Raw genomic sequence first — 19,686 nt, 5'->3', positions numbered from 1 at the left:
TTGAAACTGTGTTCCATAATTTTTCTGTTTTTTTCTATCAAACTTTAATACTGGCTGGTGACTTCTTAGCAGATTCAGGCCCGTTGACTAGATTAAGTCACCCAGCGAAAAATCCACTGCAACCCCACCCCATGCAACCGGGCCGGAACCAAAGTGGGAATTGCCAAAATTCGATAGAAAATCGATTTGAAATCAACCCACTAAAACGGCAAAGTTCGCTGGGCCGTAGTCTTTACAAATAGATCTTACATGTACATACCTTTAGAGAACATGTTTATAGTAACGTTAATTTATTAATGTGTTCCATATTTACATGCCTAAAGCTAAATCTCTTATATACCGACATTATACCTACATTTCACTATACCTAGAGGATTTTCTATATAATATAATTTTTCCTAAGGTTCATTTGAGCGACGCAGCCTAGATCAAACATGTCCAAAAAAATTGAACGAAAGGGGGCATTTGTATATAAAAATAATTGTTCGTAATTGCTCCAGGAGTTTCAACTAAAATCACCAAGGGAAACCATCGTCTTAGTGCTCTAATGGGAAATGGAGAGCCATTGTTCTAACCTGCCAATTGAGAAATGGTGATCTGATTCTGGGGAGAAAGCTTTTTAGTGAAATCTGACAACGAACCTCCCAAATCTGATATCTAACACCCCTTTTGCAATGGACTCGAACAAGGCAAACATTTTCATCAGTTTTTGATATATTTCTGCCGTTTGATAGTTTCCAATCTTCAGTTGAATATAAAATTTAACATTTAAGGCCGATTTAGAAAGTCGACATTGTCGTAGTGCGGTAAATTTGTCCCATTAAAGTACTGATCAGAAGAGGTCATGCCGTCTAAGCTGCGCTTAATAAAATTGAGCGGTCGAGATCAGAGAAATGCGATGTTGCATTATACTAAGTACCCATAGTCCAATCGCTTTGAAACGAAACAAGTAAGCAATTATTGTTGAATGAATGACGACGCATAATTGGGGATCACAACCTGAGTAAGTCTAAGAATCGGTCGCTTATTGCTACGTGTTGGTGCCGATCAGGATTTGAACGAAGGCGTCCTGATCAGAGATCAAAGAGTCCGTCCGCAACGTGGACGACAGCTCCTGACAGGAGTTGGAGGCATTCAGTCCAAGTTCCGCATAAAGATCATGATTGTTCATCGGCTCCAAGTCCAAATGGGAGGACAAAAGCACTGAGCTCCAATTGATGGTGGGAGCGTAGTCGTCGTCACCCAGGCCGGAATCCGTGTCCGACGTAGAGGCCGGAAATGGGGTGGCGCGGCCCGACGTTCCCGCCATATCGCGCAGGCTTTGCTCGTACCCGCTCGCCTCAAATACCGGCGACACGCGATTCGGAGCTGGTAGCTCGGGCAGCAGCGGGTAACTTGGCTCGGGTGGATCGTCCGCCATCTCGCGTTGCAAGCGCGCAACAGTATTATGCACCACAACAGAGCGCTGCAAATGGTGCTCCAAACGATCCTTGTAGAGCGTGAGCTTACTGATGGAGAGATTGATCATTGCGAGGCGGCGCTGCTTGAACGTTTGCACTTGACACCAGCGGGCTCTGCCGTCGCAACACCGCAACGCTGCGTTGTTCACTTTCGGAGCAGCGCCCAGTTCGAAGTACGATTTACCATTTTCATCTCGACTGATTGTTTGCTGCTGCTGCTGTTGTGAATTTTGCCACCCTTTCATCAAAGCCAATCTGGAACGAAACAACATTTTTTAGATAGAGAACATTTGGAAAACCTACTAACGGAAATGGAAACAGCCTGCTTGAAGAACGCGCTCTTTGATCCGCACTCGTCTCAAGCATTCAAGAAAGCTTCCTTCATATATATATAGTATGTGTCTCTGACTTGCTCACCGAGTGCAGCTGTTTTGATGCGGATCAATGAGCGCGTACTTCAAGTTTTCTGGCGGACTGGTGGTGGAAGTCCATATCATACCAAGAGACACTAAAGAGTGAAATTAAGTGGAACTAACCGATCAAAAAGCGGAGCAGGCGTAGGAGCAGAGAACCGGGGCGGTTCCACAAGAGGTCCAGTTGTTGCTCTGAACCGAGGCGGTTCGGGGGAGCACCGACCCATATCATCATCGCTGCTGCTGCTCAGATCATCAAAGTCATAAAATGTGCAATTTTCTTCGCTAACCGCTGACGGAAACCTATACCAAGCGTCCGGTGAGGGCACGGCAACCGCTTGCAATCGAGCAATGCAATCGTCGCTACTGGTCGACACATCCCACTTGCTAATCTTCGATGGCGAGGCTCGATAATCCCAGGTCTCAAACTTCCTTTTATTGTTAACAACTGCTGAGGACGTCGTCTGCAACCCCATCATGGCACAATTCTGCAACAAAAATTGGAACACATCAAATATATTTCGAACACCGTGTATACTGATGGCAAGAAACCAGTTTCAATTTGACAACGTCATTGTGACATTTTCGATGGCCGTTTTTTCGCGAGCGTTTCAAAGAGGGCGCAGTCGGCATGTTTTACAAGTACAAACTGGAAATAATTCAAGCAATCTTTCGGTGAGAATAAACAACAGTAAATTGGCTGCTATCTAATTGTACAAATAAGTTGCCGCTGGAACATCGCAATGCCATGTTGCCATGTTGCCGCGCTGCTAGACTTGAAAGCTAGCGGTAAAAACGTGGAGCTTCAGCCAAACTATTGTTGATTAAAATCCATTCAGCCCAGGCTGAAAATGATCAGTGCGCCTTGTAGAAGAATATATTTCCAACAATTCCTTTGCGCGCTCCGCTTGCATGCGCCTGCTAATAATACTGTGGCGTCGTGCTTCCAAACAGGATGTTTTTAATGATGATATAGCGGTTGTGGCATTTCTTGCAACTACGCAGCTCGGCAACGTTGCTCTCGCACCAACTAGTAAACGTCCCATGTTCGAAAATAACCTTGAGGATTCGTAGTTTCTCATGTCACAAGCGGGCGCTCGGCCTTCGACGCAGCAAAACCGGCCTGCACCAGCCCGCTTGCCTTCGTTGCCAAATCTACGCCACTAGTCCGGGCAAAAATGCTCAGTTCAGCTACCACTGTGCAGTGTCACTTTTAGGGCCGACAACACACTGTCAGTGCAGGCCCCATTTGGCTCTCAATCACTCGACAAGGGTTGAAAAGTCTGGGGTTTGTTCCCCAACTACTTTGTATGGCAACATTGCGTTGACTCGCTCGAGCCGAAGAAGTGGCACGAAATTAATAGTCCAGCAGAGGACACACGAGGAGTTCACTTTTTCTGCTTTTAAACTTGCGCCAGAATTGGCTGGTCTTTTGACAGATGTCAGCAATGACATAAAACAAACGCCATTTTGGATAATAGAATCAGGTCAATTTTCGGGACGCCACCATAGTTTTGAAGACATCGCGATAATTATCCGACTAATCTGCTAAATTAGTTTTGACTATACCCTTGAACCAAGACAACCTTGCAGGTTTTTTTTAAGAAACTGGCGGTTTTAGTGGCGTTCCCAATAACCTTAGAGAGTAGCAGGATTCGGGCAGAAAAACGAAAAAGTGAAAGAACCCATCAGATAATAAACGGAGGTGTTGGGTGAACGGCTCCGGCCCGCACTCACTTCTTGCGATCCTTTTTGATTTTATATAAGTGCCCGCTTTCTATTTAATTTACTCGTTATATTTTACTTGGCTTCGGTTGCCTTCGCCCATTCTCTGGCTGTAACACTTTTTGGATAACGGCCGGTAAGCGACGACAAGGTTTTAAGTCGGGATTTAACGCTTTTTTTTCGTGCCAACCGAAATGTTTCGCAACTTCCACCAATCGCTGATGGTTTACCAGCGGGTTTTTTCAGTGTACGGTTAGGTTTGTTGCAGCGGATGACAGGTGACATGTCGTCGGTGTCATTCTACGATGGCCCGAACGATTGCGGTGACATTCACAAATCGGAGTCATTGACAAATGACATAATTTTTTTGTGAATTGCCTTGTCTCTGTAGCAGAAATAAAATTTCCCTTCTGATGAAGCAAATCTAGATACCGTGTGTTGTGTTTCGTTCTTTTAAAATATTCGGTTAGAAACACGAGTGCTTCATTCAGTCCTCATATCAAAATGGTCAATCAACGGATATTTCTTTACCGCTTAGTGAACTTTCGGATTTTCGGCTCTGTTTGAATATTTACAATACGCTTAAACCGCCGGCCATGCTGGACGATGCGTGGATAATCATCAAACCTAACCTCAAAAGATCAAAGTGAATTTAATTTTGTTAGTCCGATGATACAAAAGCCATTCGAACCATTCCACGACAAATTAATCTGAATATGCGAAAATCTGTGTCGCCTCCACCGTTGCAGGCTGCAGCTGGGACCATAACCATAAAATCTCCAACCATCGAAGATCGAACAAAAATGGTTGTCATTGTTCCATTTGGCTGGAAAGCCGAAGGTGCTTGTTAATTAGTTGCGGGCCTGAAGCGGATTCCGGGCATCAAAAAGTTCCAGCAAATATGCGGCGGCCTCCCCTATTTTGCGCGCAAGGAGGGCTCAGGCCTGCGAGTTGATCGGCCGATGGGGGTTCGAAACTGGCAAGCCTGGCACAAAGAACAAAGCACCGAGACTAGAGCCGACAGTAGGAAATTTTCTATATTTTAGTCAAAAATCTCGTCTACTCGTCGTACTGACTACTGTGCCATATTTAACAGAGCATTCGAGCAGGTTGTGCTTGACACATCGAAAAGATTGTGTTGCGGTATCAGTCAATTTTGTCTTTGTCCCAATATGTCTTCCATGAAAGTGGCACAATAAGCGAATTTCTTTTAGGTCTTTGTACCGTTTTACGGACAAAACGAGTGGGCCGTTCCGGCCCTGAGTGCAGAGAGAACGGAGCGAGGATTAGTAACATGAACGCGGGCTTCAGGGTGGCAGGCCCCTTTTTCGAGGGTTCGACCGACCTTCCACCCTTCTCGGAACTGGGGCCGGGGTTTACGCTAGCGTTCGAGCTGCCTTGCTGTCGACCCCGAATACACGGCTGCCACGTCTCGTCACATTTACCACAGAAGCGGGATTTGTCCATCAACCATGCAGGCCAATTGAGAAGAACCAGTGTGACGACATGAGGACCAAGTGGGAAATGAGTGAAATTTTTTGAGATTGAGAAAGCTGCGTGTTTGGCCAGGCGGCAATGGCACGAAGCGGCAACATTGCATGACGAGCTCAACCCGAGGTAGCTACTGTCGATTTATCGGGCGCAATGGTTGGGGAAATACACCAGCGAATATATCGACGGTTATTTTTCGACCCTCTCACAGCCAATGTGGAGCAATTATCTTGATGAGGCTGAAGTAATGGTACTAGTTTCCTTTCCGCCCGTCACGATATGACAGATAAACGAATAAAAATTACGCTTTTTGTTTGACCCATTCATTCACAACGGTTCGAGCTGCCGTCCCCAAACCCTTTCCCTTTTGGAGGGCGATTCTCATTTAGATGGGCCCAAACGGAATCCTGTCCTGGTTAAAAACAGCCGCGAACAAAGTGATCCTTTTTGAAGTTTAAAATTCGCTTCTCCCTCGACGAGGGGAGCTTTATAGAAGCGGCGCGGTCGTAACTTTGTGCCGTTCGTTTTCCCCATTAATTTCCCCGTGCGAGGGTGGGGGAACCCCCTTCCGCAGTTTCAAAATATCCGAAAAATATATATATTATTATTATTCTCCTCATTTCACTTGCCGGTCAAAAGATGGTTTGAATCAAATCACCCTGCGTTGTTATTTGAAACTGTGCGCATCAAAAACGGCGCCCAATTCGCTGGTACGTGACATAAATGTGTGTAAGCACATCGCAACCACATCTGCCAGTCGAAAAGGTTTTTTTCATTAAAAAAAAAACATTTTTTTGCAATATATGCGCAACGAGCGAGAGGCAATATATGCGATTCTTCACATGAGAGAGTGAGGTAACATGTTTATTTACTTGAAGAGTTGGGCGAACTGAGAAGGAAAAACGGAAGACAGAAAAGAAGCACGAGATGAGGCAAAAGCAATATTAAGGAAAACCAGCAATTCTTCGACTACTCCCATTCCAATAAGGGAAAAATTGATGACATTTTACAAACTTTTCTGATCTGCACGAAGGAAGTCCGCCCCTGTGGTGCTGGGGGCAAAAACGGACTACGTTGCAAAAACCCTACTAAAAACAACCCCTGCGAGTGAAAAAGAGAGAAAACTGCCGGTGCTGGCGTCGTCGATCCAAACATTCCAAATTAAAACGACGTAGCAACCGGAGCGTCGCGTCGTAGTTTGTTTTTGCTGGCGTCGAGGTGGGGATGGCGATGGGTTAGAACGTTGCCACGGCGTCGCACCAATCAGAGGGCTGCGTCGCGCCCGCCTTGCTACCCCAAAACAGTCTGCTACGGGGGCGATTTGCAAACTAGAACCCGAAAAAACTGTGTTTGCTCCATGATGGGTGGATGTTCGAGCAATGGGCAAGTGGGACGATAAAAAAGTTCTTTTTTCGCCTGAGGCCTGCAGCCTAGCGAGAGCACGGATGAACGTTTTATTTCTATTTTGAAAAAAATGCCTCCCGCCGGGCCCGTAGAGCTTCATGCGACTGCGCCAATAGGCGGGCGCGATATCCGATATCAATACTTCCAGCGCCCTCCCACAACCGACGGCAGGAGGGCGAGACAAAAAAAGCACGTGGCATCGGCGGCGGCAGTTTTAATGCAATTATCTATCATTTTGTTGCGTCTATTATACAGGGTGTCCTGTTAGCACATGATCAAAAGGGTACTGGATATTCTTTGGACCAAAAGAACTTTTCTTCCAAAAAAATTATCATTTCTGAAATATCCTGAAAATGGTACTACGGATTTAAACAAAGCTCACTGTGAGTTTATTCTTGTGACTCATGTCCCATGATGCAACAACCGAGATCGTACGCTTTGAGCAGTGAGGAATTCTTGAGTGCGTTGGTGCAAAACCTACCAGAACTTTTTATTTGGTTGCGGGATTCAACTAATTCAACTAGTTTTTGAATGAAGACACTCAGACAAGAGGGCATTCCCCACTTGCCCAAAGCAGACAGTGAGTTTCATCAAAATCCTATACCATTTTCACGATACTTCAGAAAAGATCCTTTTTTTAAGAACTTCCTTGGTAAAAACCTTCATATGTGCCAAATAATGTCTCAGGGCCCATTTAATCATGTGCTTACGAGACCCTGTACATAGGTATCCATGGGATTCACTCACTAATGTCAAATTGACTACCTAGTTAAACTGTTAACCCTCAATGTCAATACTGTCATTGAAATAACGAATAAAGATAAGGCTGAAATTGAGAAAAATATTGATGACACAGCAAGTGGTTGATTCGTACCTGAATTGTCAGATTTCTTCTGTTCTGGCTTAGTTGGGTTCTCGAAAAGAGCGATTAGGAACCAACCTGAAACGGAAAAAAAAGTTTGAATGGTTAACGTTGCTGAGCGCTGAGGGTGAACAATGCTGCTGATTGGACGCATTTTAATTGCAGTTTGATCGAAAGAATCCGCAGCCCGTTTCAGTCGACGAAATACCGTTACACCGGTTGCATAGGTCGCATTTAACGCGGCATGGATGACGTGCGAGAATCTAACAGGCCCGCACTATTTATTTGGATGGCTTTGATTTCTCTTCGTTTCGTTCAGCAATACAATGCGGCTGCGGCGTCTAGCGGTCGCCACATATCGAACTACCCACATTCGATTGGTGGAATATCCAAAAATACTGATTGCTCTACAGTTAATTCTGTCAAAAATAACCGACGTTTCGACGCGTTCTTTTCAATTTTGCTCCGCAATAAAAGTTTTAATCCCGTCCAAAAAAACAACTTTTTCTCGAATTGCCGATAATCTGTCGATAGTTCTGATAGTTCCGGACGTCTACAGGCAGACGAAACGGTGCCTTGTAGGCCCAAGGTTTGAATGTGTCACATTCAAGCAAGGTTGCCAGGTCCGAAAATCGAGTTTCGGCAGATAAGCTCTACACTTTTCGGTAGAAAATTGGTACTCATTTTTCTTTTATTATCAAGGGCCCCATCTGGCGAGGTTTTGGAAATGCTCTGTTACGCACACCTAGAGCTGATTGGGTGGTCCAAAACCTCACAAAAAAAATCTCCATAAAATCGTACGTTTTTCAAAACTTGAATTTTTAAACTTACAGGAAAACTAAAATATGCATGAGTCAGTAAAGAAGTAAAGATGCAATTGTACTCGTTTTTAGCTTATTTCTCAACTTAGTTTTCATTACATTAACCTGTGAAAATATCCGTTCAACATTGGCTGATGAGTGAGGTAGAATAAGCAGGTTACAAATAAAATTGGTTAAAATTGGAAACATGAATGTATCATCTCCATATTTCAATATTTGTACTTGACTCCAAAACTCTTTAATATTTCCAGAAAATTTTCATTTCTTCAACATTTTGCAACAGACGTCATTCTGTGTCCAGACCTTGTAATTCACTATCATTTATTAAATTTGGAAATATCATTGCAACATCAGAAATAGATTGTAGGGAACCTGATTTCACTATTGCAGGATCCATAAAACATAATTTTATTATATTTATAGTCTATATGGCGGGCTTGATTCATTTTATGTTTGAAAAATAACGTTAAAATAAAATGTCTGCTATTACCAACGGACTCGATCATGAATGGAAATATGTTATATTATTTTAAGTAATCCACGGAATTTTTTTAAACTTTTATTTGTTACTTTTCGGTAGATCGGCAGGTTCTTGACAAATCGGTAGATCTACCGAATAATCGGTACACCTGGCATCTCTGCATTCAAGCAAGTAAAGATTGATGGCAGCGCTTCCCTACGGACGCAAATCTTGCAAACACGAGCAACCTTCCTGCTTAAGCGCCTGTGGAATAGCAAAGTTGTCTGCGGTTACTTTAGGGTATTTGTTGCTATAGTCAAGTAACAAAAATTCACCATTTATCATTTAGTTCGTGAGGGATTCGAGTGGTTACTTGCATAATATCTGACTATTTGTCAGTTTGGTCACATCCATTAAGAGAGTCATTTGACAACTGTGAGTAACCATGTGTAACTGTTACTAAGTACAAAGTTGTTACAAAAGTGTCAAAGAATAGTTATTTTTGGGGGTCGAAAAACAGAAATTCTCCGAAAAGCGGTCTACTCACACGGCAATATACAGGGTACAATTTGCAGGCCCCAACCTTTCGACCAGACGTAGCAATTTATCAGTGTTGTATTGAGTTTTGATCTGTGCGTTAACATATAGCTCCTTCAAGGCGTCAAAAAATTGGGATTGCGCTAACAGCAGATATGATTAGAAAGAAAATAAAATACTGGTCAAATGTCATTCAATCAATGAATGGTTCTTGAAAAGGATATTTTGTCATTCCAATTTAATCAATTAGAACCCATGGAATTTAAATTTTTTAAAAGAATGTCGGTAATGTAGAACAACGATTAATTGTAACTTTAACGGATCGAACAACACAATGGAACAAGTTACGAGGATTTAAAATTTAGCGCGTTTCTTCAAAATCATTCCAAACACGTGTTGGGCCATCTACAATAGTTTCAAACTTAAAAAAAACCCATAACTATAAATTATCCTGCCTAAAATCGATTAACCTATTCACACGCTACCATAACAGATAAATTGTGTCAAACTGTTCTACACCTCATACGAATTGCAGGGAATTTGAGAGAGGAGCAGGGCGATTCTATCCTCGAGCCGACCAACTAGCCGATATAGAAATTGGTACAATCGGCCTGCACATGGATCCTGAAGATTGCCGTGTGAGTAGGCCGCTTTAGGGTTCCTCCGGGCAGGTAGAGCCAACTGTGCGATGCGGGGCGCTCACAAAAACCCTCAAACGGCCCCACGCAGGTAAAAAGGGAACATTTCGTGCAACATCTGGATTTTGGATCTGTGAATGTTCGGGAGTACAATTTGAGTTCCGCATAACGACATTCGTTCGACAACCCGAACGCTCGCCGATTCGCCACAAAGCCGAGCGCAGCCGAAACGCAGCGACTGTTCGCTGCCATTGTTCCCCAATGGTTCTGAACCTTCTTCGTTGGTGGCTTTTTGGGTCGAGTTTCGCTTGCATGATGTGCGCGTTATGGACGAACGTTGCGCAGCTTGTAACCGTTTTTGCCAGGAGAAAATGTATTTTTCAAACCACTTGTTTACTTGGCGTTTCAATTAGCATTGGCTAAATAATCTGCCGGCTCGCAGTGTCTTCCACCGCTGGCTGCTGTATGCAATTCGTCAAAAGTTCAACAACAATCGATTGATTCAATGCATGTCGTCGGCATGCACTTATTGAACGTTCGCCGATATCTTCCAGCAATCGGTAGATGGCATGGCCTTACTCTTACTTTACATTGTATGGGAAGGCGACCTTGTTCCACTTGCATTCAAACTTCGGTCGGGAATTTCCCAATGTGGTCACTGGTATTGCGATCGGCCCCACAACGACGATCAACTAGCTGGAATTTTTTTGGAAAAAATTGCCGTATTCATTGTCAGTCCATAATCGGCACTTTTAGTGGCCGTCAATAGACAGGTCTTGTGACATTGACAACAGCATTATACCCTGTCAATGTCAGTGGCCGAACTGTCTTTCTTTCGCTGTATCAGACCGGAAAGATGAGTGAATTTTCCACCAGTTTAGCACAATGCGAATGTATTTCAATAGGCCGAAGCAACGCAGTAGGTACAGTTAGCGCAATTCGCGTTCGTTGAGCTGATATCAGCACTGAAAATAACCGCGCGTTCAGTTTGTTAATACTTGGCGCAATGTTGCCGTTTTCTCAATGACAACTTTAACCTGTCATTAGTGGTCACTTGAGGACAAAACAATCACAATGTCGACTTTCACTAGAGTGCGGGGAGAAAGTGAGATAACGTTTGACGGTCGATGGCGCCACCTTGGCCTAGCAACGAACAATATAGGTATAAAAGGGCACTGATCTCCATTACGCAATATGAAAGGGTCCCATCGGCATTTTCATTCACAGGTGCGCTCACCTTTTGTCACGTACCATTCATCGGCGGCAATTTCATCAGGTATTTCCTGACGTTCTTCGACTCGTGTCATCGTTGACAAGTGTTATATTGAAAGCAGAAAATCATTGTTCTGAATGAGAACTGTTTTGTACCAGTTACGAGGTTTGTGCGTAAACAACAACGTCCTCACGGGCGAGTCCGTGTATGTGTGCTTGACAGAAAGTGTCATCAGTCCATAAAGTGACCATGACAAGTGTCCATAGGGTGACACTAGACAAGGAAAGAGGGACTCTTCTATATGAGGAAAGGCGACCAGACAATCGTTCTTAAAAAAGTGACATCAGGGTGGACCAACGCGCCAAGCGACACAGTCAAATGCGCTTCCGCACGGACAAATCGGCTGCCAAGAATGCAAAGCGCGTCGCTAATTAGACGTGCTGACACCTGTTTATCTTGGTCGTCGCAGACGTAAATAATCAATTAGTGCTTAATGGGAAAGCGCCGGAAAACAATAGAGCGGACACACGGCGCTGAGATTACGATCGGATTGACCGTGACCCGCACCAGATTGGGCGCGTGAAAACCGCATAAAAACAACAAATCATCAATCACGACCCTCTCTTCGCCGGCACTGACCTGCCCAAAGTAATCAACGCCGCCCGTTCAATCGGCAGGTATGTCACACTTATAACTTCTTTCGTATATATTTCACCTATAACTACTGCCGGGTTTGTATATCTAGGAGCAATGTGACAGTCGACAAGCGTAATCTCGATGTTTCAAGTGAAGGCATTGACAAGAAAAAAATGGTGTGAAATCATGCTCTTCTTGCGTCAGTCAGTCAAAAACACCTCGAGGTATTATATGGCCCATCCTGTATCAATTGATTCCCAGTAACTTTCCAGAAAAGTTCCCTTACTCGCATTTTCTCGATCGATTCAATCGCGTCAACCTGACGCCTCTGTCTCACACTGCTCGAAAACGGAACTGACTCCGAAACACCTCTAAAGACTCATCGTTTGGAGTTCCATACGACCGAATGGTCTGCTTTTGATCTTCCAATCAATCAAATCCCGGTCATACCATTTTCTCTATTGTTCACACTCGAAGCGATCAAACCGATGAAAATTGACAAAGAAACACAGGTGGCCGATAGGCTCATAAATAATGCTCTTATGTATTTATATAATTTCGGAAGTCACCTTAACACTATTTATAAACCACTTAAATCAGTGTTTGCTGACGTTGGGCCCCGCACGCGACATATTTTATTGTCTACTCGGAACGAGAGGTAGAGACGCATAAAAATGCGATTATGTGTGTGTGTCTGTGTGTTTACAAATTGAATAATGGCTTTTAAAAAGATGACATGACATATCAACAAGTTGTTCAACGTGGCGCGCATTGAGAAAGGTAACGGTTTTTATGTGTTACGGTGCCGATTATTAATTATGACCTAGTAATAGTATTTTTATGTAAATATGCCGAGATAAATATTTCATTGTGTATGTGTCTGTACTCGCTGTAATTGGCCGACGTCGATTTAATCGTAACATTACGTAATCGTCGACCACATCAATAATCGTTTCGATTTTATTGTATTTACGCTTCAGGTAGGTACGTTAAGTGGATGGGAAACTTATTTATACATACAGGCGCCGTTTAATATTTATCGATTCCATTTAACTTTAAATATGTAATTTCGCTTTCATTCAGTTTTGTCGCCGACACCCGATAAATAAACACGTATTTCCATTCGCGCCGAGCTTCCAGCACAACGATTTATTTTTAATTGCGCTCCTTCCTCACTTTGCCAGTTAACCGGTTGATTTGTTTTACGGCCAATATTGATGGTGTTTTTTTTTCTGTCCAAAAACTCGGTCAATGTCGTTTGGACTTTTTGCACCTCGCAAATGACGTCATCGGACGTTTAATGCGAGAAAACAGCATTGTTTCTCGCACATTTGATCGTCACATTAAATCATTAGTTCGGTAGGGGGTTGGGTTTCAGTTTAATCGCTTAATGGCCTCAATGTCTAGTCTTCCCTAATGCGGGACCTGCTGAAAAGCAGGTCAGGAAGGCCGGTTGATTGCCAAATGACTTTACCGGAGCGCATTTCCGAAGAGGTTAACGACCTGAATGGTGGAAATGTCCCGTCAATCTTGACAGGATTTGTCCGTGTGCGTGGCTTTATAGAGTTTTCGAGTTTTTTTTATTTATTCAGGCTGTATCTATGTGAAGAAACTGGTACAGTCCATCCTCACAGTGGAAGAAATGCAGGTAGATGCGACCCTCAGCCCGGCATGGGGTTGATCTTCTAGGCAGGCACCTTATAGACACCGAAACAGGTACCCGTCGATTGCAGGAACGCTATTGAAGCCCCCAACAACAGGGCCATTGTGTGGAACATTTCGAAGCAAAGCCAGTGATTCCAGTTAAGGGATCGGCCTTGAGAAACAGGTCACAACAGGCAGTTTCAAAGTCAAAGTGATAACTCACTTGTTGCGATCGGAGCGATGGCATCTTGTCGGCTGGCCGCGTCAGGAAAATCCAATAAGCCATTAAAAAACGGGAACGTCGGCCCGTTCGTCATTATTAGGAGAACGTTAAAAAGAAGGATGCCGGAAAAATGGGAGGGCAGATCGTAACGGGAGCGAAACTTTGCCAGTTGCCCAACTTCACCGTAGAGATAAAAGGGACTTGCTTGCATAGCCGGCGGCTGATATGCGAAATGAAACCGGCCGCTTTTCTTAATCTTTTGCCTTTGCGTATAATCGAAAGTGAAGTTCATTCACGACTTCCGAGGAGACGTCGCTTGCTTTTATTGCCGAATACGAGTATGTCGTGACATGTAAGGTCGGATTTGAATGGGTTTTACACACGACTTACGCGATGCATTAGGAGGCTTATGTTGCTGGAGTGGATCCGCGCCATTCATTGATAACGTGCAAGAGCAGGCATAAACCAAGAGAGTGTTTGCGACAATGTGTCAACATGCCATAGTCCTACGCTAAGACGACTTCTCTTCATCTTATCCCTGCTAGACAGAATGCCCAAGAAAAAAAAACATTTGGAAAGTCAAAAACAACCATTACTTAAATGAAAGTTTTGCAATGGTACGACACTGTGCCAACACTCGACACACCGAGATGAAGCCGCCCGGAGATAGGTACCTGCTAACCGAAATTTTTTGAACGATCGGTTATACTACAAATCGAGACGTTGCCACAAAAATTACTCGGGAACTATAGGGTTGCGTTGTTGACTGAGTGAGTCCAAATGGCTCGAGATAATAAAATTCCGGGCGTTATTTTCGGTTGGAATCGAGAACGAGGCATTGAAACCGTAGTAAGCAAACGAAAATGCATATACGGAAACGAGATGCAGAGACCTCGGGCGACAGAACTCGAGCAGAGGTGCATTTTATGTACGCACGTTTTTATGCGAAATTCCGCTAGTAATGTAGGCGCCATAAATATTGACGCTCGAAATCGAGAGTAAACTCTTTCCCATTCATAAATGGTGGGGTGGAGGACTTCTAACGACGTCTTGAATCGTAAACTACATTCCGAAATGTATCAGCGACAAGGATGCCAACATCATTTATCTATCAGTCACGAAACAAATCACTTATAAGAGATCGTTTGAGGTAATGGCAATCGATAGAAAGCTCCTGATGAAGATATAAAACGATGCCCGAGCCGACATCAATTTATCGATTCGTTCCGTTTCATTCATTCATTCATTCGTTCATTCGGGGCGAAAGATAATTAATGACTAATAAAAATCACTTGTTATGGTAATTAGTTAAAGATCGGAATGTTACGCACGCTTTCGTGTGAGTAAACATCGTAGTAAAAATTCACTATGCAGATAATGAAACCATTTAGATAAAGGAGGTAATTATTAATTAGCCACTTGTTCTCGTGCAGGAGAGCGACGGCTAGGAGAGCCAGCGCAGTCGGCAGGCTCAGGCAACTATCGATTGAGCAAACATAAATATTTGCGTATTACCGGCAATAAGTGCATATAACAAGCAACTGGTCAGGCCTAGGACAAGGATCGATCAGCGAAAATGGCCCTGAACCTTTTCACTTTTCATCCGGGAGAAGAAAAAAAGGATCGATAGATTACATCCGCGCTACGTAATAGACAGACGAACGACGTCTCGTACACAGATATTTTCTCAATTCATATATGCAAGGATGTGTGTGTGTGTGTGTGTGTGTCGGTGACGTTTCTATTTGGGTCAGGGACCTGACGCGATCCCGATAAAACTCCTTCACGACATCGCATTATATGGAAGTTTTCAGGCCCTGAAATGCGGTTAAGGAATGAATGCCGAATTCGTCCGGACTCGACAGACGCCGGTTTGTAAACAATAACTACACAGTCTGAGCTAATCGCTTAGTTCTAGAGGGATTAAACTTTGCGGGATGTCTGACCTAGTTTGCGAAAAAAGTTTAAAGCGGCACAAGGTGACACGCGCGATCGGTTTCAAGTCGCGGAAACTTCCACATTTTATTGGGAAGTTGAAGCGAAAGTTGATGGCAGGCTATGAATGAAATGACATACTTTAACGTACTTAATGGYATTTTTWGACGGTGGTGTAATATTTACTCTTAGAAAAACGGAACTTTTGCCCAGGATATCTGTCTTTATCATTATAGGTATAGCATGAATGTTGATTTTTTTATCTCAAAAATTGTTATTTSTTTAATGCGGCAGCCCGCTATTTGTTCTTCGTTTAGTTCTTGGTTGGCACCATGTTTGAAAGTGKTTTTTGTGSGGGATCTAAAAACTGCAGTCTAAACTAGAAGGCGCAAAACCCGGAAGTTTAACCATCTTGAACCAGAAAGTCMACTCTTTACTTGMCGGAAGTTTCAGTCAAATTGMGGCAACCAYACAAACAAAAAAATTATTTGAAACTAAAGTTTTGATAAGTATCCCGCACAAAAACCGCTTTRTCAAATTCCCCCTTTTATGACGTAGAGTATTTGTGGAAGCAACGTTGAGCTTGCATACAACGTACAAGTTGTCAATGTCATAAATAATCGAACTGTACATCGTCATCTGTCAACAAATAACAATTGAGGGTTACTTCAAATTGAGGGCAGTGCTTRATGGGTGACGTACAAACGCCAAACTGCATAGGAAATACACACTAGTCGAAGATTGAAAAAACCCGAAAATGTTTCATACAATAATAAAAACGGGGGTAAATACCTTAGTATCACGTTTATTAAATTAAAAAAATATAAACGATTGCGACAAAACACAAGATCGGGCAATCAAAAAGAATAACCTGGACGAAGGCCCGAATCGATCCGACCGACGACTTGTTGATGCCGGCCATAATCTTTCCGGCCGGGCACATCCGCACCTAAAAGCACTTTTATGCCGACTAACCGCGATCTTTTCATTTCCCATTCACAATGGAATACAATAAATTGGCGACGCATTACGTCATTACAAGCGCCGGGTTAAATATCGTTTATAGGCGACAAGTACTTACCTTTGAATAGGTAATGTTGTGACGGAAGCAGGAGCGTGCGTGGTTTTTTTGCCCAACCAGAAATCCCGTGCAAAACACCAAAACATTACTGATTTATCGGACATAATTGCGCATCAGGTGAACAACTTAGCCATTTTGACAGAGAAGACACTAAGCTGAAGAATTGACGTTTAATACAGTCATGTCAAGTTATTACTTTTGACTTCAGAGTAATTCAGTACTTTGTTGTCTATGAAACTAAAAAAATTAGCGTTAGTCGTTATAAATCCAGCACCCAGGGGCGGTCATGACCCCCCCTGGATCCGCCCTTGGGTATGTGCCTATGCTAGGTTTAAGTAGAATAAGGTAGATTAAGGCATTGAGGGTAAACTGKACGTAGAGTAAAACACACTAAAGATGTTAGATTTAAGGACTCGTAGATAAGTTAGCAGTAGGAAATTGTAAAAATTTAGCTGAATAAAATATGTTCCAATTATGCGTGTTGAAATGAGATAAAATGATGAATACGTTACTAGGCAACAAGGGAACARACAAATTGCCTCTTGAACCCTTCGGACAGCACCAACTAAATTGAAGCCTACTAGATTAAGTGAGTCACATCAACCAATCAGCTACTGATTACTATGCGCCACCACGCCTACGCACTGAATCCGACAATGTCATTCATGAATGCGCCTTACTATGATTACAACTTTCCATCTGTTCGCGTACTTGTTCCGCATATCTCATTACCATTTAAAGCATTAGTCGGATTGCATCATATCGACAGACAATCGAGAGGATTTTTCAGCAGCGTAAGGCGAGAAAAAAAAACTAATCAGACGGGCGACACTGAACTTGGCGTAAATAGGGGGCACGCGCCATTCGCGGGTCACCATAACGAGGTCTACACGAGAAGGAATGTCTGATGTGCAAATGCCATTAAGCGACATATTTATGGCACTTCGTTAATTTGGGGCTTGACGCGCGACGTTCGCCAACTTTGATGCTAAACGATACTTTTCTTGGTTTTATTGTGGGTGGCGTGATCGAGAGCGTGTTGCGTATGAAGCCCGCATTTACTCCCCGATTGGACTACGTTCGTTTTTCAACAGTCGAGTGTTCTAAAGGTAGATTCTTTTAAATTGCGGATATTTCTAGAATCTGAAATCCGAAGCCTACTGTGATTTTAGCGCGTTCCTCCGGAAGCTGTGTGCAAATGTTGAGCCCTGTTTTCCCAATTTTCAGTTCGGTATGCAACCGAATGATAAATTTGGTCACAAACACAGGCCTTAATCTATTCTCTACGCGTTTGGGCCATGAATGAACGTAAGAATATCAGTATGCGTCAGTCACACAAAATGCTGTAAGTTTATGGCCTATTTGGTGCAAAGCGGGTGATTAGAAAGGGCACCTACTGCCCACCGTTAATTGTACACTACTGGTGATGAAAAGTGCTTAAATCACAGTGGTGTCCATCAACATAGGGGTGTTGCTCGCACACGAATAATGGTTTTAATTAGGCTTCTGAACAAATTAATTCAGTGCCATTTACAGGATTATGATTTCGGTCGCACGTTACTGCAACAACTTCAGTTGCGCTTTTGATCCATTTACGGACACCATCATCAAGCCTTGGTCTTGCTGAAGATGCGAATTTCCAAACAAACTGTGGTTTTTCAATATTTTCAACGCGCGCTTAATCTCTCTTGCGGCGAAACAAAAATACCGCTTTAAAAATAGGAAGCCGTCTCGTACACCAGATCTGGATCCTGTCAATTCCGTAGGACAAAATCGCATTTTCTGGATTGACCGTCCATGAGTAGGTAATTAATAACGAGATCTAATAATCCAGGTAAACGCATCGACATTACAACAACGTTATTTATCGATTGAGGAAGGGGGGGGGGGCTATAGCAAGCGCAATCATAAGGCGGCTTTGCGTTGGTGGGTCGCCATGGAAACGGTGGGCGTAACGTGCCTATACAGAGTATTTTACTGGTTGCTTGGGTGTTTTGATTTTCACTCATTTTGCACCACTAATTAGAAAATACCGATGATGGCGTATGTAAAACCCCATCGTCCAGATAACCATTAAGAAATGGGCGCTGATTTATTTAAGATCGGTGGCGCCGATCCCCCCACCCAACCTTTGAGAACTGATCTCGGCAATCGGTCAGCGAAATGTTGCACGTGACGAGGCCTGGCGCCAACACAGTCACCCGCTCAGCTCCACTGGCCGACCGCGAATAAAACCATTTTAATGCACACTGCTCCGGTTGTTTCAAAACAAAACCACATGTCGAGTCTGCAAAGGAGTACCAGACGCAATTCGTGACTGAAAAGCGACCGGAAACTCCGTGACAACCCTCAAGATGGGTTGGGAAAGGGCTCCCTTACCCGGGAAGCAAAAAAACTCAAAAAACTGAGATAAATTGTAATACTGGCACTCACCTGTTTGTCAAACCACATAGTTAATTTGACAAGTCCAATGACATTGGTGCCTGCTGAAACATTTCACGAAATTGAAACAAACACACCAGAGTTCGCACCAAGTCAAAAAAGCCGAGTAACGCACGAACGGAACGATCAGAACACGAACCGCTGCGAACTAACGCTCGAACCAAAATGCTTCAAGCCGCCAAGACCGGTCTCAATGTGTCGGCACTGCTCGGCCGCTTCGGCTCTGCTCGGCCCACCTGCATCTATACCCACTCCGAAAGTCCGAAAGGTTAGGTTAAAAAACGGGCAAGTTGTTGGGGAAAAGGCGCGCTTTGCTTGTAGGGAAAACACTTAAAATTCACATAATTTCTTTCAAGTAACGAAATAATCAATCAAAATCAACCTGATTGATGACAAGTATAATTAACATCAAAAGGTGACATTTCTTGACAAACCGCCTTCATTCTGTCGTATGAGTAAACAGCAAAGAAAAAACAAATAAACAATTAAATTAGAGTGGTGTTCATTCAAATCAATTTTCGGCGTTTTATGAGCCCGGTGTATCTTAATGAGCTTTCCAACCAACAACAGTGGCCCGGACGACTTTTCCTATTTATAAACCGTATAAATAATTGTAAATAAATATTGGCAGCATTTCATTCATACGTTTTAGATCGGTAATTCGGATGAATGAAATTTCAATTTACGAGTTTGAAAAATTG

The 19,686-nt window shown here is 43.3% G+C and overlaps 2 protein-coding genes across 4 annotated transcripts in view; one reads left to right on the top strand and one right to left on the bottom strand.

Moving 5' to 3' along the window:
- LOC109537240 (glucose dehydrogenase [FAD, quinone]) overlaps window positions 1-19,686 on the top strand; it is a 386,158-nt gene that overhangs the window by 317,512 nt on the left and 48,960 nt on the right. The gene's annotated exons all lie outside the window — the stretch shown is intronic.
- LOC109537229 lies at window positions 274-19,395 on the bottom strand. 3 transcript variants are annotated; one of them, XM_019903851.2, is made up of 4 exons: window positions 18,977-19,393; window positions 7,368-7,433; window positions 1,997-2,361; window positions 274-1,715 (listed from the first exon to the last, which is right to left on the bottom strand). In XM_019903851.2, exons 3-4 carry the CDS (start codon window positions 2,350-2,352, stop codon window positions 1,031-1,033), a joined length of 1,041 nt encoding a protein of 346 aa, XP_019759410.1. In that variant the 5' UTR covers window positions 2,353-2,361; window positions 7,368-7,433; window positions 18,977-19,393; the 3' UTR covers window positions 274-1,030. The 3 variants fall into 3 exon arrangements, with proteins under 3 accessions (XP_019759410.1, XP_019759411.1, XP_019759409.1); XM_019903852.2 differs by lacking the exon at window positions 18,977-19,393 and adding an exon at window positions 16,544-16,797; XM_019903850.2 differs by lacking the exon at window positions 7,368-7,433 and having other exon boundaries at window positions 18,977-19,395.

Source organism: Dendroctonus ponderosae, unplaced genomic scaffold (assembly GCF_020466585.1).
Source record: "Dendroctonus ponderosae isolate FM_Combo_2020 unplaced genomic scaffold, Dpon_F_20191213v2 Dpon_F_20191213_10, whole genome shotgun sequence".
Taxonomy (NCBI): Eukaryota; Metazoa; Arthropoda; class Insecta; order Coleoptera; family Curculionidae; genus Dendroctonus; species Dendroctonus ponderosae.
Note: the sequence above shows the minus strand (reverse complement) of the source record. Positions and strands in the feature narration are given on the sequence as shown.